Below are 22,105 nucleotides of genomic sequence, written 5' to 3'. Positions count from 1 at the left end.
AAAAAAATCTTTAAAAGTCTACTTCATGTATTTCTATGTCATATACCTAAATAATTAAAAAAGAAGACGTTCTTATTTTAAACTATTAGAATCAATGTTCTTCCTCTGAAGAAGAAAGTCTGGGAAATAACAATTATAGCAGTAACATTGTATAGAAAGGCGGCCAAAGCACTTGGTCACACGGAAAGTAATGAGAGCTTCATTTCTTTGAAACTCATATATAACTGGAAAGTAATTCTTTTTAAATTGAAAGTATCAATGGCATCTCCTTCCTTCCAAGTTATCTTCGTGGGAGTTTGTATATTACCAATGTTTGTTTTAGAGCAAGATTATTATAGACTTGAGGTCTTGGTTTTGCGAAAACTCTGCTGTGAATGTATTCTTGTACATAACATAATTTTAGAGCATTTAAAAGTTAAAATTCCATTTGAGGGCCCCGAAAATTGTTAAGGGTATATTATTTTTCCACTATGAAAGTTTTGATTCCAGCTCTTTTTGGAAACTTAACTTTTGATTGTCTACAAAAAGTTATGAAGGCACGTCGTTTCTCAGAAACTGATAAAAAAATTAGGGTCTCAGAAATTGAAAGAATGTTGAAAGAAGGAATTATAGAAATAACATAAATCACCAAGGAGGGCTTAGATCCTTTTACTACAAACGATTGTCATACAAAACGATATTTTATTAAGAGACATGTGTGATAAAGCAATTACGAATGTTTGGTTGACGAAGTAGATCTCATCTCAACCTACCCTAATTATATTGAAGGTGTTGCATAAACTATCTCTTTGAAGGATTTAGTTTCACACAAACAGAGTTCGATAGATCTTTCTCATTGTTCTCCATAAGAATATAATAAGTCGTTAGAAATGGAATTTATAAATGAATTGCACTTCCACAAAGTCATTGAAAAGAAGTCACTGTCAAGCACCAATACTCTTTTAAAGTTTTTGTTTAAAATATTACCCTCCAATCTGTTGACAAAGTCAGTTAAAGTCATCGCTTTTGTATATTATTATTAGTCGTTCAAGGGCTACAAAAATATCTGGCTAATAATAAATTTTTGTACAATCACTGATTTTCCTTTAAAGCCTGATATGCAGTTAAGTATTCGATTAACAATTTTTAAATCCGACTTTATTTTTAAATTTAATATTAGTTATTTTATTTTTCAGAATAGTGACAATGTTAACGGATGTAATATTATGTGTTGTAATCGTGGATTCATTACAAGAAAAGAAAAACGAGTTGAGAGGTGTAAATGCAAATTTCATTGGTGTTGTTATGTTGAGTGTGAAGAATGTTTTAGAGAAGTACAAGTTAGCACGTGCAACTGAAGATTATATTCAATAAATATATTTTTGTATTCATTGTTTCAATAATTGTTTTCCTATGAGGCTCATCCCTGTCTTTCAGTTCTTAAACTTAAATTTGTTAAAATATTGATCAATATTAGATGTATTCATTCTGAATGAAATATCATTTGTATTTTTTTAAATGCATATATATATCAGGGGCCTGCTACCTGAATTTATTCATATTTACGAAAAGAAAGAAAAATAGATATTTGAGGCTTTGACATTTTTCTCAATTTTAATACTATTTAAAATTGAAGATGCATAAGAACATTTTTTTATACATTTCATTGTTTGTATATAATTATATTATATATAACCAAAGTTAATAGAAATACAAGGTTAGACCATCATGTAATCGGGCTTGCTACATTTTTTTTAATTTGATGTATTGTGCCTACTACTGGCAAGAAAACCCGATATTTTTATAAAACACACAACCACTCATCTACTATGACGTCAATATTTAAAGCGTGGTGGAAGTCAAAAATCAGTCGTATACGCGTTATGGTATAACCTTGTAAATCTATTAACCTTGTATTGACCAATGTTTATGTGTGAAAGCTCTGTGTTTTAAGTTTTGTGATTAAAAAAACTATAACAAAAATGTAATATTTATTTGTACATAAGTGTTTATCTATATATTTTTTCTTAATATAATGTATATATAATTTTAAGTTCAGACAGTTTTGTAAACCACGTTTTTGTATAACACGTTCCTTTATAAAAAAATTCTGTGATAATTGGAGCATATTATTAAATTCTTTATTCCCATCAATTATTATTTAGATTCATATATTGAAACCTGAAATAATTTTAACTTATATACAATATATATACTTGACTTTAAATTTGTAAATAAAAACTAAATTTAATAAATGAACAGTATAAATATCGTTTGTATATCTTGGGTTAGAATTAAATTACCAAACTAAAAAAAATTGTTTTGTTCTAAGGAATCACTGCATTTTTTTTTAATGCAAATTGTTTTTACTATTTCAAATATTATGTTTGACTTTTATTTCAATATTAAGATATTTTAAATTTCTTTTCGTTTAAGGGTTTTTTTATTGTCCTTTTGTTGTTTTTAGGAGAATATATATTAATAATTAAGTAATATTTGCTAAAACAATTTAATAAAACACTATTAATATTTATTTATGTAGTATTTTTTGTGAAGTTTTCATATAAGTCTGGAGCATTAATTCTTACATTACAAGTTACCTGAATAATATCGTAACGTACAAGATATTTATAACTAGGGATGGGAAAATTGTCGAAATTGAGTTGAAAGTAATTTTTTTTTAAATGATGTTGGTAACAGCAAGATATGAATACGCATATAAACTATTCACACTATTTTTAAACTTCCAAAGTATGACCGCTAAAGAAGAACTTTAGTTTATAATGATTTCTATTAGAGATATGTCATCTCTCAAATTACTTGGTATTTCTTTGTAAGAGATACTCTTAGTTGTGGTTTTTACGCTCGCCACAATCAGGACAATTTTCATATTCCTAATTATCATAAATATAGGCAACTTTTTTCAAGCATTTTACTACATTTTAGGGAAAGTATCTCCATCTACTAGCTTATTTCATATTTAGACTTTGTTTGATACCAAATAACATCAATTCAGTTCAATAAATATTCTTTTAAATTCTAAATAGACAAAAGAACAAAAATATATTTTTCTTGTTTTTTTTTCTATCAAGATGAATATTACGTCTCACTGGGTCAAAGAACTACATCAAAATATTTTGAAAATGACAGGTGATTGAAAGAAAAATTGGATTCAACATGAAAAATATACATAGAAAAGTTAAGTTTGGTTTGGTATAAAAAATGAATGTTGATTTTTTTTTCTCAGATGTAGTCACGTTTTCTAGTAGTGGATAATTTTTTAATTGAGATATAAGTGGTACTTAATTGTTCTGTAGTGATTTCATAGTTTAAAGGAAACTTCAATCCTTCTTGTCGATGTCATCCACTAAGATAGGCCTATCCCCCTCTCCTCTTTTAACTTCCTGGCTTGTAAAATCTATGATTTAAATTCTGAAATGGAACCAGGCAGAGAGCTCATAAGTTTGAAAGATTAAATAGACATCAGTAATGGCGTTGCTGGTTTTCATAATTAGGGAGAGGTACTTATCAGCACCGTAATATTATTAATTATATAAGTAGGTTTTTTTAAATAAATAAATGTTTGTGGGGCTTCAGAATTTTTTGAGGGAGTTGATCTCCCCAAAAAAACAAGATAGCATTGCCACTAGACATCGGTAAATTTCTAATCTTTTACCTTAGCTTTTTGTTATATTCCGATGTCAACAAAAAAATTATTCCTGGCTAACATAAAAGGGAATCGAAAATGTAGTAGAGGCTAAAAATTGAGAAAAACTTCATGTTCGAAGCTATTGGAATCTGTCTCCCTCATATATCCGAACATACATAGGATCATGAATGTCAGTGGTGCATGCACATAGTTTTTTCCGCCAAGAAGAAAGTGGGATTTTCTATGGTTCTTCTTACAGGTGGATTTTTCACTCCCTGCTTCGTGCGAAATTTTAATCCCATTGTTTTACCTACCTCATATGGGAGAGTTTTTACACAAATGCTTTTTGAGGAAACATACGTTTCCCCTTAATTATATATTCATTCGAAATATAAACGTTCTACTATTAATAGTACTTTTTAAGTTATACAGTCCATAATTATTTATTAATCCTTGAGGTAATTGAAAAAGATTCTTAAAACCAGACATGGTCCTTTGAGCAACCTTGAAGCATAATTGTAAAGGTTCTCAAATAACTCAAGGAATTTATTATTCTTTTAATATCTTTATAGAAACTCAATGGAAGATCTTGTGGAGGCTTCGTGCTGTTTCACAGAACCAATATGGTTTCGGCTCACGTTATAGGTATATCCTTGCTGTGAGATCCTCCTCCGTAAAGATTTCTTGCTATAAAATAGTAAGTCACGTCCATTGATTGACCCTTATAAAAACTCCAGAGAGCTGTTGCAAAAATAAATATATAATAATAAGCACTGAAACTTTGAGTTTCGGAGAATATATGGAATAAAATAAAATTGATGATAGTAATCAATTACTGGCTTTGATGATTAACCGATAACATATATCATCTGTTTAGTAGGAGTATGGAAGAGGAGACCATCCTTTCAACTCCTATCATGAAAAAATATATCCAGGTATGAATATTATATGTCCTCAATAGCAGGAGCGGGTTTTTGGTTTGGTAATCCTTGTGTTGTGTTGGTTGGTCAGTTAGATGGTTATTTTTTGGGTCGTACTTATCTCATTAATTTGGAAAATGTTAGCAAATGAGACAATAAAACTATTACAAATGTTGCCGTAAAAAGTATCAGCTCAGATTTCAGAGGCGAAAGACTGAAGGTTTTCAATACCGACGGAGCTTCATATTGTATTAAAACGGCCGAAAACCTTAAACAGCATTTTTCATATTGAGGTTGCATGTCACTTGTCTAACTTTTATTTACTAAGGGAGGCACTAATCAGAAATGTACCTAAAGACCAGCAAGGGTAATTGAGAGCACAGTCCTATTCAATTGTTGAGTTGAAGCAAATGTGTGTTGCAGGCAAAGAAGTCGCCCAATTTTGGGTGCAGATTTTTATATAATTTCAGATTTACAAATGATATTTTCAATAAAAAGTTATTCCGAGATGAACCGTGCTTCATTTCAGAACTATTGAAGACTCAAAAAATCAAATCAAAATGTAATGATGTCTTTGATAATAAAAATTTAATTGAAACTTATCCAGTTCCTGGAGTTGACCACCATATCGAGACGAACGTTCCTCTTTGCTTTGCAAAATCACGCAAGTTAGATAGTAAGAAGTTAAATTTTGTACGAAACGAAATGAACGAGTTATTGAAGAAAGGAATCCTACGGTCGTCTTCTTCTAATTTTTCTTCCGCCATTCACCTCGTTCCAAAACCCAAAGGAAGCTGGCAAATATGTGGCGACTATCGTAAATTAAATAGGATGACAGATTGGTATCCCCTCCCAAATTTAAAAGATTGCGTGGCTAATGAAAACAGTATGACTGTTTTTAGTAAAATGGATTTACACAGAGCGTATAACCAAATAGATATGAATAGCTCTTCTATATATAAAACAGTAATCATTACGCCATTTGGTTTATAAAAATATTTGAGAATGCCTTTTGGTCTTAAAAAGGCTGCTCAGACATTTCAGAGACTCATCGATTCAATTCTACATGGAATTCCAAATATGCTTGTGTACCATGATGATATCTTTGTCACTTTGGAGTTGATGGATGAGTATTGGAAAACTTTGAACGTGGTTTTATCAAGACTTAAAACAGCTAGTATGATCTTCACCCCTAAAAAATGCGTTTTTTTCATGTAATCGGTATACTTCCTTGGACATTCTACTTCATCGAAAGGTTTTAGGCCTCTAGAATGTAGGGTAAATGCAATCCAAAAAGTACCAACACCAAAATCAAAAGATGAACTGCATAGATTTTTTGGGATGGCACAATGTTACTCTCAGTTCATCGAAAGATTGTCTCAATGGACAGTTCATTTGTATCCCCTGTTAAAGAAGAATGTAAAGTTTCATTAGAATACAGAACATGGACACCCCTTTCAAAGTATTAAAAATAGTTTGTCTAAAAGTACTCAACTTGCATTCATAGATGGTTCATTGCCTTTAAAGCTGAACGGCTGATGTACCTCAAACCTGAGTGGGAGCTGTTCTCGAGCAAAAGGTAAATGGGTAAGAGGAACCTCTACCTTTTTGGTCTCGGGCTCTTTCAAGACACAACAGAAATACTCTACGTTTGATAGCTAATTATTAAGTGTTAAGGAAAGCATCCAACATTTTCTATGGGATTTGGATGGACAAGTTTTTAAAGTTTTAACCTACCACAAATCTTAAACTACTGCATTCGACATTTGCAATCCCTCTTGGACACAAAAACAGTTCCGTATTTTTGCATTCATAGCAGAATTCAATTGTAATATCGAACACGTTTCTGGAAAATTAAATCATAATTCAGAAATTCTTTCTTGAAGTATAGATAACATCACAATAGGTTCAACCTTCATTGAAGATATAATTGAGGATCAAAAGAAACAGGAGTATAATTTACTTAAGTTTAAAATTAAACTTTCTTTTGTATACATTGCAGGAACCATACTTGCTGGTTTTGGCAATGTTGACGCATTCTGTGTGGCTGTGTCATCTCCAGAATTACGTAAAAAATCGTGCATCCTGTACACAAGGAAAATCATCCGGGCCTCAAAAAACGTTAATGAGGGTTTAATTCTTTATGCTTGACCTAATTTGCAGGCAGACTCCCACTATAAGATGCACAAGATCTACAACTGGAGAATGATCTATTTGTTTATTTATCAATGTTTTTATGATACATTTTATTGTGGTTGACTAACTGGAAGAGCTCTTTACTCACTCTGTCGTTGAGGGGGAGTAGTGTAGAAGTTCGACTTGTTTAGCTGATATTAATTATTCATCATAGTACCTTGTATTCTTTTTCTGGTTTTTTTTTCTTTTTATTTTCGAATACAGGAATGATCAGTTTCACTCAGTTAAAATAAAGATAATTAAATCTTAACATATTTAAGAGACCTCTCAAAAGTAAGTCGGAATCTCTCTCCCGAAAAGATAGATTCAAGTGCTTAAGTTATAGTCTTCTCTAATAAAAACCGATTTCCAAACTTATTAACCCAAGGCATCTTATCCTATTTTTGTGAATTATATCAATTGTTGAATTTGAATGAGAAGTAGGCCTTTTTTCTATAAAATTCTCTAAATAAGGGCTAGAATTGGTGAAAAACTTCCAAATCCCGAATGGTTAAGGGTGTTGCCACCTTGATCCATTCATAATATTTAGAGGACGTGAAATTTTCCCTCCAATTCCTCTTCAACCTTTTGTTAGCATCTTGGGATTATACAAGATAAAAGGCAGAGCTCACCGCATAATTTATGCTTTGGATGTTTTAAAGTACGAATATAATTGCAGATTCTGATAGAGAAGGAATGGATGTAATTCTATATAATATAAGAGGAACCATACGCAAATTATATAAATCAATTCGTTTTTTAGAGATTAATTACGCCATTTTTGGATCTTTTTCTAGACCATTATACTTAATCGGACCCAATTACCCCTTGAGACACCATTGGTTGTCCATTCGATACCTAAGATGTTAACCTTCTGTACAACTTTACAAACTTCGATTATTGTAACCCTTTCCGGCTTTCAAGATCCAAGGGAAATGATGGTGGTTTTGTTTGTATTCATTTGAATTATGAATTGATCTGAAATTTGTCAAAAAAGTCAAAATAACTTTGAATTTTTGAAAGAAATTTTTTTTGAAGAAAAATTCAACAGAAGTTAAATTTTTGAATTGGCTTCAATCATTAACAATATTCTCAATTAGCATAAAGATATTTAAATATTAACATATATAAAAAAACCTGAAATACATGAAGAAGAGATTAAGGTCATTAAAGAACACGAATCCCCTCTCTCATTTTTGGGGAAATAATTTCTTGGACAATGATCCCTAAGAAGAAAAAGAGATAATGTAGGCCAAAATAAAAGCAGAAATTGCCCTGGCCAGGACCAAGACAGCTCAACAATGGCGTACACAGAAAGTCTTCAATCAAGATATACACATGGGGAGGCAATTTATTATCCAGATTCAATGTACTCTGAAGAGACTTAAAAAATTAAAAATGACATCAGTGCTGAAGTTGAAGCCAGATTAACTAAGAAGCTCATCTCAAAATGCAAGATCTCTTCGGATGAGAACATATTAACAAAGACAATAAAAAATGATTGTCGCTTAAGAGCTGTACAACTTTTTAAAGATAGGATCAAATGAATACCAAAACTCAAAGAACTAATGTTTTCAGGATTAATGGGGGGTCCAAAAGAGTTCATTGTTATATTCGGAGATGCGAGTTAAATGGGGATGGGAGTTGCAGCCAAATATCTACTCAAACGTGAAAAAATTGAAAATGCACTTACTATTGCCAAAGCGGAATTAATAGCATTATTAATGGCTGTTAGAGTCGGACTTTATTTCCTAAATACTTATGAAGGAACAATCACAAGCAAAAAGATATTTTGTTTTACAAATTATTTATTAACCCTACAATGAATACAGAGAGTTAAAGGCCATTGCAAAATGTTGGAAGAATGATAAGTTGTAAAATTGTTGAAAAATGTTCAGGATTCGTAAGTTCGCTTAGGTCCTATAATGTTTAAATAAGCAGACTTACCAAGTAGGGATTTCTCTCTTGATGAGCTCAAGGAAAAGGAAAGTCTTAGATCCAAAGGACCAGATGTTCTCCATCAATCTATTAAGTGGTGGGCTAAATAACTCTTTTCCAGCCCCTAGGAATAAGATAATAACATTCTTCAAGAACATAACACAGACATAGTGATATATTTTAGTCGAATAACAGCAAAAAAAGATCCGTGAAGTCGAATTAACGAGATCACAAATATATTCAATAGAAGTTAAGTCTGAAATACAAACAGAAGAAAAATTACAGTTCTTAGACGTATTAATATCAGATTCTAGTAATTGGAATAAAATTATCAATACATTAAGAAGAATCAAGTGGTTTGCTTTAAAGATGAAAGAACTGAGATGGATAAGATTTCAAAAGCCGAATTCAAAAAGTTTCATAATCGTGTCAGAAGTTGAATGGGCAGAACTTAAATTTTAATGTAAATTATATTGCAAATACATAAAGACCCTCAAAAGTCTTTAAACATGGTTTAATATTGTACACCTGAATTAAGAACTTTGTTAATATCAGCTGCCTGTTTTATGATCTTGGAAGGACAATATACTTAGCTCTAGAAAGACATTTAAAATTGCTCTAGTGCAGAGAAAATATTATTATTTTATTGAAATTCATATATATTTCTTTTATTATGCATTTTTAAATCAATTTACATAAAAGATATGAGAGCACTCTCTTTTAAATGAGTGTTGTTAACACTCATTAAATAATGAAAAAAAAAACCGGAAGAAATAGAACACAGTCAACCATTTTTTTATTAGTTTTTTCTTTATGGATATCCTACCTTTATTTGTAATACAGGCATAGGTAGAATGGTACAAGAAATATTCAAAATTACTGGAAAGGAAAAAAAAATATCGTGCTCACACTAGGAGGTTGGCTCTCTCTTTTTCTGTAACTACAAAATGAAAAATGACTAGTATGATTTATGAACATTGATCAATAAATTTATCCCGTCTCGTAACAATGTCTCAAGATCTTAAGTTAATCAATTTCCTATCTCATCCTAAATTATATTTATATCTAAATTTTAATAATTATATTTCATAAATAGACAAATTAAAACTTAATTTTACTTTCGATATTCATTTAGTATATTTTTTTACATTAGTTAAAAAAGAGTTTGTATTCCGTATTTAATGATAAAAACAAATATTGGAAGGACAATCATCTGTTAGGTCGAATGTAGTTTGGCAATGTTTTTGTTGTTGTACTGATGATGGATTTTAATTTAAGCATTCAAAATATTGGAACCACACCTACTTTTCAAACTGAACGTGGCTCAACTCATATTGACAAAACGATTATAAACAATATCTTCAACCAATATATGCAGATTAATGATTGGCAGGTGGGCATTGAGTATTCACATAGGGATCGTTCATACCTGAAATACTCCATAGGTACTATGAACCATAGTATTGACTGTAGTTGAGCCTTTGATAACATTTCCTTTGCTAATGCTTTAATAGAACTCCGAGCTCAAGGTATGGATATCCCTATCTTCTTTTGGTACAACAATATTTTGAAAGAGAGAATTGTAAGCACCACTACTCAAGGAACTACGAAGAAAGTCATCAAAACTTACACTCCACACTCATCTCAAAACAAAATGGTCCAAAGCTAAAAAGCAATAAAGGGACTTATTGGACAAACCTAGGGGCTTGGCCCACACCAAGCACACCTTACTTTAGTGTGAGCAAACCTACTTTAACATTTGGAGCTCATATTTAGGCCTGCAATATTACGTCCGGTCAACAAACACTTCTTGACAAAATCCAGAGACTAGGATTGCTTGGTCTCTGTCATTCTATGCGTTCAACGCCTACACAGGGGTAGAGGTATTCTTTGGGATTCTCCCCCCTGTTCTCAGAGGCACAACGTCTTGCAACGATGGCTCGTCTGCACATTGTCAATACTTACGATGAAAGCAATAATAAATAGCGCCATCTCAAAACGAAAAGTGTTCTATACAGTTTTGCTGGGGACACAATTATCTCCTATCTGTTTCGTAACCTCCAAAAAGACGAAAAATTTTGAACGAAAATATAGAAATGCAACTTTCTTGTTAAGGAGATTGAAGAACACACTTATATATTCTCAGATGGATCGAAGAGCGACTAAGGCGGGTTTGGGATTTGTAATCACTAAAGGGGATCAAGTAGTCGGGGAGGCCTACATAACCTTCACTTCTCAATACATTGTTTTCAAAGCCGAGATGCTTGCCACAAAAGAGCTCCTTCTCAGATTAAAGACAATCGTGAGAAATGGGGGCCTAAAGGATTTAGCATCTGGTCAGACTCTTAAGCAGCAATTGGAGGGTTGCGTTCGATAGGAACAAAGAGTTCTCTTATCCGAGATATGAAAAATCTTTTGAAGTCGTTAGCTAGTGAGGTCTGTCTCTCACTCTGCTAGGTGAAAGGTCACAGTAATGTAACTGAAAATGAGTTGGCTGATATGGTAGCCAAAGCTAAAGCTCTGGATCACCATTTTACCCGAATTGTTGGAATCTCTTAGGGAGAACGTATCTCCCAATTACATAGACATATGGCAGAGACTTTGGTCCAACCTTCACTATTTCCATCAAAGCCGTGTAATGCTCCCAGACTTGGGAGGTGAAAGTATCACTTAGAGTTTTCAAAGGAAAACTGAACTCCTTGATTCAATTTATCAATGGCATTGTCTCTTACACCGACCCCATCATCTCACACACCATGAAGTAAGCCCACTTAGTCGTGGGTGGGTAATAAGAGATGAATAACCATTTCGTCTGGTTTATGAATGTCGTAAAATTATGATTGAGAGGACACAGTTTTTAGAATTTATTCAGCCTTTTCAAAGACATTTCTTCACCAGCTTCTCCAGTTTGTTAATGAATTATGGTACAAAGGACAGGTTGAACGCTATACCATCTCTTGAAATCTTTCAGGACGGACTGCAGTAGGATACTTAATCTTTCTTATTAAAAGTTATTTTTACATGTGCTGATAGTAAGTTTTATTTGAAGTGTAGTAATAAATGTTATATTATCTTCAATTCATGCTTGTACTATGCTAACTATTTCTTGGTAACGATAGGCCATACCTGTTATTGTAAATCATAAAACCGTTGTATTGGTGGATTTTATTTTCCGTAGAATTTTCCATTAAAATATTAACAGTAACTGTGATTTATAAAATACTATTTCATCCTTGGAAACCAGAAAAGTTACCATATTAATGGCTACAGTGATGGAGTTAATTTTAGTGTCTGAATTTATTAAATGTGACTAAAATATCTTATTTATATCAATATTGTTAGAGAAAATTCTGAAGGAGAGGTCTTCTTTCACTTCCAGGTAAACTACAATGTCTATCCCTTTCGTATCTGAATGTATGATTTTGACAAGTGCCCCTTTTGGAGTTTTAAGCAACAACAACTCCGAGAGCAATAATTCCGAAGAGATTTTTTCATAGAATGCTTGTGCTGACAGAACGGTTTCGCCCATGAAAATTACATACCCAAAGCTTCTTTTCTTTCCTTCTCCAAATGCAATGCACTCTTTGGGTGCTAGTTGAGGCCAGAGTTGGTCTCGGAGAAGGTGATGGCGATGAGAAGTAGCTTCACAGATTTGTCCACCTTGATGGGACACCATTAAGGCGTTCAATCCTTTACTTGGTCATTAAAAATTACTGAAAAAAATTAAGTAGATCTTTCATTCGGCCCATAGGAAATTATTATATTTAAACTCATCTTATTCAAAGAAATTCGAATTTTCTTCCAATTTCTTTTGTAGGAGAACTTTTTAACATTTTCTTTTAAGTAAGTCAAAACTCCTCTATTAGATCTATTTCGACTAAAAAAACAATGAAATCTTTTAAGTAAGCAAATGAGACAGTTATTAAAGCAAAAATAATATATCTCCAATTAAATACAAATAAGATAAACAATGCCAGGATCCAATGACATCAAATCATTCATTACTGTATGTTTAGATCTTCTATCATTACCCTTTCTCTTATTTCAATAATTATTGATGCCCATATTCAATTTTAATTCCTTGGAAATTTTATTCGAAGGTAGTCTACAATTTTGGTATGTATTTTTTTGTATGAAAGATACATTTTATAATATTGAAAAAAATGATAATAGGAGCGGTCGACAGCACCAGCCTCAGAGCTCTTTGTTGTTTCTTCTCTCTTAGAGAGAGAAAGATCTTTATACAGTTTACTTTTTTTCCCACAGAGGAAGCACGAGTGCGACTCTCCAGAATTGTATAGACATCCACAATAGGCTTGGATTGTTTTGTTTTGTTTTGGGTTTTTTTTTTTGGGCTTACTCCATCATTCGTCTTATCACTTTCTATAAGAGAACATTCGTTTCCCTTATCCGAGTAACAGTCTGTATTGTTTAACATCATCATTTTCCGGATCATTGTTTACTCCGAAAGACTTCCCTTCATCTTTTTCTTCTACAGTTTGGGTCTCATGTCTGATTAACTTTATTCTAAATTCAAATATATTTTTCAATTAGAAATGAATGCTGCTTAGGTGAAGTAAAAAAAAAAATTCTCTTTTTTTTAACCTTAGTCATATCGTTTATGCTAACAAGCAAAGAACACATGGCAAAAAAACATTTGAAAGCTTAATAATGTGTATATTTAGATAAGATACAGATGAAGAAATAAAACGGGCAGTCCTGAAGAACAATATATGGTATAAAGTTTTTACGTATATATCAGAAATGCAAGGTATGAAGAAGCTAGTGCTAAATTAGAATCAATCTTCTTCCTCTATGTAACTATGTAATTGTGTCATAATGAACGTTTTGAAAAAACTTTAAAAGTCTACTTCATGTATTTCTATGTCATATACCTAAATAATTAAAAAAGAAGACGTTCTTATTTTAAACTATTATCCCGCGTATATTATTTAGAAATTTTGTTTGTGAAATATTGTTTCGAGATTCTTAAAATTTGTTTGATCATTGAGGCATATATCCTTCTTGTATCTTTTTTTATTTTAAAAAGGGCCCCTTAATAAATAAATATATTTTTGTAGTGTCTTTATATTCATTTTATTTTCGCCAACATTCACTATGGCCTATTTGGTTTAAGTAACAAAAGTTGCTATAAAATAAGCTCAGTCGTACGGATATGAGGTCAGTAATTATCATTGAAAATAAGCAAAATTAACATTGAAAAATATAATTAACAGAAAGACTTATACTCAATGATCTAAGAATGTAAATATAACTTTTTATAAGCGGGGTAGAATTTATGAAAAGTTATGCACTTCTCAATTGTGAAACTGTTGTGCAAACGATTTCAGTCATCAAAGGAAAGTCGGAGAAGCCACCTGTATTAATATAGGGTTCAAATCGTTCAAAAATTTAATGGGCACAGGAGACCAAGGATTAGACGCCATGGATGTGAAAAACTAGTTCAAAGGGTACCCATGTAATAGCCTGTAATAGTGAAAAACTGATTTTTACCTTACACATCATCATGTAAATCCTTACGGGAAATTTAAATTGATATTTCGCCGGTAATGATGAAGTCACCGATATTTACTTCAAGTTTGAGTACATCAGTTTAGCTAGATTGGATGAGTCCTGGGAGAATATTGAGTAAAACTGATGAAGTAAATCTTCTACCATTTTCTTTGTGTTCTTTCTCAGATTCGGGTTGTGGTACACATTTTACCAAGTCTATCCGTTGTTTTCGTTGCGTCTAGTATCTACTTCCTTCTTGGCGAGTTTGATTTGGTATTCTTCAATGTGTTTCACTAATAACTTTTGAGCTTCCCTGTAGTTGATGTTTGAATCCACCGTAAAAATTGTGTGTGAGTTGGTTCATGGACATTCAAGTGATACCAAATCATTAATTAATTGTTCCAATTTTTAAATTGTACTGAGGCTTGATCCTTCTTTAATCCGCAATTCTTCTTTTGTAATACTTGTAATAACTTGACACAACATTACCCTTTACCGTCGTCCTTACTTGTGTTGCTTGATGTGATTATTTTTCCATTTTTACTAAGGATCGAACCATAATAATACGTTTTGCTGATTTATGTGTTTAGGACCATCTACTTCTAACTGAGTTGAATGTTGATCTGGAATATAAAGTGATTTATGAGTTGCTACCCAATTTTTATTACTGTTCATACATAATAAGTACGTTGACAGTTCAAACCGATTTATAAGAGTCTAAATGCGAAGTAATTTTCACTTCTTTTCTGTAGAGACCCATGTTAGCAGTTATTTCTTTCCCTCGGCATATGGCATTCCAATTTCCTGTAAGGATTTACACGATAATATTTCAGGTAAACCTAAGTTTTCACAATTATGGGCCCTGTTGACAATGGTATTGATATACCATTGAAATATAGGCTTATATCTCTACCAGGTTAAACTAAAACCATGAGCTGCTTTTTACATGAATCTTTTACCATTGGTTGAGTTGACTTATAAAATTTATCTTCAAATGCTTCTCTTTTGCTGGGTTATTTTGTCTCACTTTGGGTTTGACTTGACTATTCTCACTCATCATTGGCCAGACAACTTATCAAGATTCAAGGCATTCTTTTTCATAACTGATCAAGCTAATCTCAGGATCAAAAAGACCAAGGACGACCTATTCATCCCTCAAACAACATGGTTAGGAAAATAATTGCGAGAGGTCAAATTTCACCATCTGAGAAATTAATTGAGGCTATCAAGGATTGGCCAAAACCAGAGAACATAGAGGGTCTTAAAACAATTATCGGTAAATCTTCCTATTACAGAAATTTCATTCGTACTTACAGTAAAACAGGATAACTGCTCAAGAAGTTACTACGACATGAAACGGATTGCAAAGAAGAATAAGTTTTCCTAGTATTCAAAGAGAAATTAATGTAAAAACAAGAAATAATATTAATTCCTTACATAAACAGAGAGTTTATTGTTGAAACTCATGCTTCAAACTTCGCTATTCGAGCTGTTTTAATACAAATGAGAGATTAAAAACAAAATCCTATTGCATATGGGAACAAGACACTAAATAAATGCTAAAGAACTCCTCAACATTGAAAAAGTATTAACATTAATGAACTATTTTAAATAGTATCTTTTAGGACGAAATTTCACCAATTGAACTCATCATTAAGCTCAGCAATAGTTTATGAAAACGAATATACTTTCAGACATGCTTTATAGATGTTGTGGGTCAACAAGAAATGACGCTTTAGTAAAAATCAAGTTATTAAAAATTTAGAGCATTCAATTAATTGATTTGACTCTAATTGGCCCTGTTATGACCTTTCCTATATAATTGGTCATAGTCATAGCCTCCGATATTTGTTAATTTTTATTAAAACGAGTTGAGGTTTAATTGGAAAGGAGCAATATTCGCTCTTACAGTGTTTTTATAACAAAATTATACATTATTATTGTTATACGATGAGAAGCCATTTTTATTACATTTCCAAACGTTATAAGTTTTGTCCGACAACATTTTTTCTGCCTGCTATGTATATTTTTGACCTTTCACACTTGATTGTGTGGACGAAAAGAGGCAAGAGATACTTTGAAAGCTGTTAATTTTTGTGAAATGAGATCCATTTGTAAATTAAAAATCAGGGTCTCAAGAATCCTGTGAAAAGATATGCCCATGTTCTAAGTAGTTTTCTCACCAAGAAGTTACATTTCGAAGGGATCAATCCTTAGAAATGGCGACAATTTCCAAATATTCTTTCAAAATATATGTTTTGGAAATTTTTATGAATGGATGAAAAAGACGACTGGACTAAGCTGTTTTTTGAAGGGAATCATCTCAAGCATGTGTTTCAAATCATCTGTTCATTGTTGATGGCCACGTCCAAAAGTACCCTTGGTCACTTATGTGCTCATTATGTGGAAAATGGTCTTATTTTGAGGATCTTGATAATCCATCAAACAACCCTTACAATAGATCTATCCATGAACAACGGGTAGTTTTTCAATGAATGAACATGACGTTTAATTCCTGGGGGTTACCTTCTTATTTGGACTTGAAGGTTGTTTGTTATCCAAGTAATTGGAGTAAATATATCAAATGCCATAAATATGTTCCATCATGGCAGGATTTTGGTTATAAAAGATACCATACATGTTACAATCTTAAGGAAACTTTAGCTTCCTTGTTTAGACTATCCATCCTCAAAAAATCCTTTCGAGGTTTGGGCATAAAAAATTGAAAGTTCCATAAAAAATCATTTGGACTATGTAAAATGGAAAGAAAAGACTACAATACACGTGTCCGTTATGCTAAATATAATAGGAATGAAGTTCTATTTTTTACAATGGTCTTTTTGGAGTCTTAATCCATTCCATATTTATTTATTCAAATGGAAAATACTCATTTCCTCTCTTTATATAAGAACAATTTATTTGCTGTTGAAGACGAAGGAGTAGAAACTTCTTATATATTTATTTATTTTTTGATAAAGCAGAACAATTAATTTATATAATATATTTTAGGTTTTACTCCTGGACTTAAAATTCATTGGTATAACTGTGGATAAGTTATTTTTTTCATTAATATTTTTATGAAATCTATTTTTTCACTGCTTTTCAAAAGTCGGAACAAGAATTTCATTATTATGAGTATTTTAGCATTTATTGTAATTCTTGGGAAAGTACAAAAAATATCTGTTCGATTTCTAGTAGAGAATCATTCCAAGTTTTATGCCGATCGTAGCTTTGGTATTATTCAAAAATCTTTTAAAAATCAGTAAAGTATAGATTGCATTGATAATTTAATGGATGTGATAAATAATACGTCTTCAAAAGGGGCTGCAAAACTTAAAAAATAAGGTGGAGTTAAATAGTTCAATTGGGAAAAAAGTTATATCTTAATAGTTTATATTTATATTTTCCTCTGATCATCCTGGAATTGCAATGCATGAAGGAGTGGTCCAAAGGTAAATCAATTAAATCGTTAATGATATGAAAGAATCTTATTAAACCTAAGGAATTAGCGATTTCGATTTCTGAAATATGTATGTGAAGAAGCTCTTCTAACATAAGAAAGGATATAATATCTAAATAGAAATATAGCTCATCTGATCAATCTTGAGAGCAAGAAGAAAAATTTCTTAATGGACTGACAGAGAAGTCTCCATTCCTATAACTACATCAACCTCGTCTACCTTAAATCCACTTTCTACCCCAGAGTTTCATTAAACCTTGAATCCGCTTCCTAACTCGTGCATAAATTATGCCCATTCTAATTGGCAAAAGTTAAACTCCCAGTCTCAAAAGTGGTGTCAAACATGGTGAAGCTACAACTTATGTAAAATAATTGATTTGTAAAATACTAAATTAATTGCACAAATATTATATGGGACTATATTCATCCCTTCTAAAGCTAAAAAAGTGTTAAGAGAAGACCAGAGGAATTAAAGAAGAAGTTGAAGGGGAAAGATGTCAAAATTTGGGACGCAGAATCAAAGGTTAAGTTTGTAAAAATGTACCTCTCTTCGATATTTAATTCAAACCTTATAAAACTTTTAAGTTGCAAGTCTTCACATTCCAAAAATTGGTCTAATAAAAGCATCAATAATTCATTTCAGTTAAGATTCGTTGAATAACTATATGTTGTCCAATTAATCTATTGCGACTTTAAACTGTTTGGATCAATTTGCGAAAATAGAGGCTTTATTCAAGGCTTATGTAAATCAATTAAAAAAAATGAAAAAATTGTAAACTCAATAACTGAACTAATGGTTTCATTAATTAAGTTGTCTATAAATGTTGCCAAATGTCATAATATTTTAGGTTTTGCTATTTCTGACTATGTTGTTATAAGAATGCACATACATTTACGAATGCAAACTGCGATTATCAAAGAAATAGCTTCTTCTACTTTTGGAAAAAAGAATGTGTATGCAAAATTAAGTAAATTAAATAAATTATTATTAAAGTAATTATTCCATTTTTTCATAATAATTAAGCTCAATAAAATTATTTTTTATTCGTCATTTATTGTATTAAGTTTTTTTTTGGGCCGTTTGATATATGTCACAAGTGGACACTGAAATCTTTCGACATAACTCTTCTTATAGGGCTCTGGAGAAGAGGAAATATGGTTGAACCGTTGTTTGATGATAGCTACATTAATACCCTAAATAGGTCTCGCAAACAATTAGTAGGAGCACTTGTTCTTTTGTCTAATATTATGCCAAAAATTTACATCAATATTTTTATAAACATTATGCCTGAAAAACATTGAGATTGGAGGAATGGTATTATTGGGTCTCCTGTTTATATTTATAGTTATTATCTTTTCATACATCAACTATTATTAAAATTTCTTCATTTTCCTCATCATCTTCATATCAATTTTTGGAGCATTTTGACTTGCTTATTGTATAACTGACGTTACGTCTGATGTTATTAAGATATATTTGAAATCCGCAATCAAAATATGGGTTTTCTTTACTTTTATATTTTCGGTAGTAATGGATTCAGCTATTTAGGGAGGCTTTTCCACTATTCAGCCAATTATTTAATTGGTATAGTAAAATTGTAACTGTGTAAAGTACTTCAATTTAAGGTAGGTAATTATTTGCTTGAGAGCTCTCAAATTCAATATTTGTTATGTATTGCTATTGACTATAAGTTACACATATGTTGTACAGGAACCACCCTAAAGTGGAGTACATTTCAAATACATTATTAATGATAACCGAACAATCAGGATAGTTCCTGTTTATAGTGGAGTAAGAGATATGATATACCTTATAAAAACGAGTAGAGACGGTCTAAAGCTTGTGTATGACTACAACCACATTTATAGAGTAGCTTATAAAACATCTAACAAGACGTATTGGAAATGCAAGCGAGATGGTTGTAGAGGTCGAGTTCATATTATTATGGAAAATGAAACTCCCATTATAGTAAAGAGGGGTTCCATGATTCTTGTTCTTTCGATACTTTACTGATAGTTCATTTTGAAAGATTATGCAAAAAACAAAAAACATAAAATATACGATTTTATATTTATATTATGTTCTAACGATATATTATTCATCCCAGCTGTGAATAGAATGAGTAATTCTGGTTAATATCCTAAAAACCCTTTTCTTCCTCTCCTTGACAGGTTTATGTAGTTTTCCCAAGCCCGAGCATATATTACTATATAAAACCCCTTGCGGTATACTCAAAAACGTGTCTGTTATTCAATGGCCACTGGAAGCTTAGGGCTAAAGTCGATCCTGATATTAATCCGCCTTTACATATGATGACTAAACAAGCTGAAAAAGGTACCTTGATTTAGCTTCAAAATAATATAAATTGAATATTGTATATTTCTTACCAGGGATATGTAAAAGGGATTCTGATCGTTGCAAGTCTCATACTATTTAATTTTAACCTTTCATGCCAAAAAGTTATTAACAAGCAATAAAGTCTAACAAATACTCACAGTATATCTTAGAAGTTATGTTAAACTTCTTGAGTAAAAGACTAAAAACATGTAAATCCTCCTGTTGCAACACTTACTATGTTTATGTTAATTCAAAATTATTTATTTAGGTTTCTGCTTCCTCTTTTCCCTCAAGTTAAGTACACCAGTAAAAAAACCGGTTCGAATTCATTATAATAAGAAACAACAATGATTTCATATTAATTACTCAAATGCCACAATTTCATTATTAAAACAAAGCAATTCAAGTTGAAGTAAAGGAAGATGTATGTATGAGGGCGAATTTTCGGCAGGGCGAAACTTCCCAGGGAGTACCTTCCAATCACGGTCATTACCCACTGCCACCGCTTCCCTGAACATCAAGGACCCTCGTTATTCACACAACTCAAGGACTTTATCTTTTTTAGGTATTATACTTTGAGGGGTTTTTAAAGGTACGAGAAAATTTGGGTGTTCGTTTCTGACCGTCATGCGGCTTTTCTGAAACAAGTGGGTTCAGGCGTTTTAAAATACTAAAATGTAAGCCAGAAAGTTGAGGAATTTGGAGTAAACGTGATAAAATGTGGGTATATTAGCATAACAACAGCAACAAGTAATGATCTAATAAAAATTTATATTAAAATTGTGGATCTTATTTAATAATATTCGAATTACATCGTTGTATATTTCATATAAATTTTAGCAGTTTCTTGAAAATAGACAAAAACAAAAAACTTCTTTTAAAATATTTTTCAACATCAAATGTAATTATTTCAAAAAATTGTCTTTCTGAACAAACCTGACAATACTTCATTTTTTACCTAAATATTTTTAGATAAAATATCCAAAACATCAACATATTAACCAAATAAACCGCTTTTGTAGCATGTTGTGCTATTATGGCATTTGCTATTACAGATGTGTCCCTTTCTTTGCAGATCAACTTAATTCTTTGGGGGGTGTCCAATTGCCCCGCTAAAAGCCTTGTCTATTTCTTTCCGACAGAATTGATGTAGTCAGTCACAATGTAACTTTCTTCTCATTGGGAACTTCATCAACACTGAGGAATGACTCATGGCGAGGATCAAACTGGTTTCTTATATTGAGCTGGTTTAAGGCACCATTTTTGTACCTAGTCTATAATATCCGTCCTCTGCTACATGGATCACAACAGTTGAGACGTTGTGGGGATCTGCCTTTTCCGAGGTTGATACTTCGAAGAAGGACTTTGACGTAATGTCTTACCTCAGCCTCTTTTAACTACCATGAGGAGAGTTCCATTATTCTGTTTGCTCGTTCTTCTTGCTTGTGATTAGCTCCTCTCTGTTGTTCTTGTCTTTCCTGCGCAGATTGGCAATGTGAACACTTTAGATATATCAAAGCATCTTTAGTTACCCCATTGCATCCCAGAAAGTTTCTGAAATGTGGCATTTAAGGCCACAGATTGAAAAAATGTGTTCTCTGGAAACATATTGTATTACACATTTCTTGGAATCAATCGATGTGTTCTCTATGGCATCTACTTGGGGCCTTTCTTGCCCTATATTTCCGCACATCTCTAATGCCTGCTACTCTGTCGTTATATCACACTCTTTAGAAAAATGTAAGCCCTCAAGTTCGACTTTTATCGGATGACCATAAATTGCATTGTATGGAGTTCGCCCATTTCAGAGTAAAAGCAGTGATTCTTGACACACTGAAGAAATTATTTGTCACTCTGCCACATCATAAAAATATCCTGAATGTCTCAATTGACTCTCTCATATGATTACTGAAAGTAATGGGATTTTCCATGCAAAAGTTCACTTGCACAAGCCGTGGGGTCAGATCTATTATAGACTATTAGAAGGGGTTTTTAATGTTCAATGAAGCAATTGCGGTGCCTAATGGCCCCCCTTTTGGAGCACCAGACTGTTTAAACGACCCAAGGGTTGGAGTGTATTATAGTAAACTTCCACCTTTTGGAACTGTGATTCACTTGCACAGCCCGTAGGC

The 22,105-nt window shown here is 32.0% G+C and overlaps 1 protein-coding gene and 1 long non-coding RNA gene across 30 annotated transcripts in view; one reads left to right on the top strand and one right to left on the bottom strand.

Annotated features, from left to right (window-relative positions):
* Positions 1 to 2,512, top strand: part of LOC121126884 (protein Wnt-4) — a 112,174-nt gene extending 109,662 nt beyond the window's left edge. For all 28 annotated transcript variants that reach the window (XM_071892290.1, XM_071892300.1, XM_071892301.1 and 25 more), the window contains one exon: positions 1,176 to 2,512. In XM_071892290.1, coding sequence (XP_071748391.1) covers positions 1,176 to 1,337 — 162 coding nt within the window. In that variant the 3' untranslated portion in view covers positions 1,338 to 2,512. The remainder of the gene's footprint in view (positions 1 to 1,175) is intronic.
* LOC139906841 (uncharacterized) overlaps positions 1 to 22,105 on the bottom strand; it is a 285,448-nt gene that overhangs the window by 88,513 nt on the left and 174,830 nt on the right. The gene's annotated exons all lie outside the window — the stretch shown is intronic.

Source organism: Lepeophtheirus salmonis, chromosome 12, assembly GCF_016086655.4.
Source record: "Lepeophtheirus salmonis chromosome 12, UVic_Lsal_1.4, whole genome shotgun sequence".
NCBI classification, from domain to species: domain Eukaryota; kingdom Metazoa; phylum Arthropoda; class Copepoda; order Siphonostomatoida; family Caligidae; genus Lepeophtheirus; species Lepeophtheirus salmonis.
This window is presented reverse-complemented; position numbering and strand designations above follow the sequence as displayed.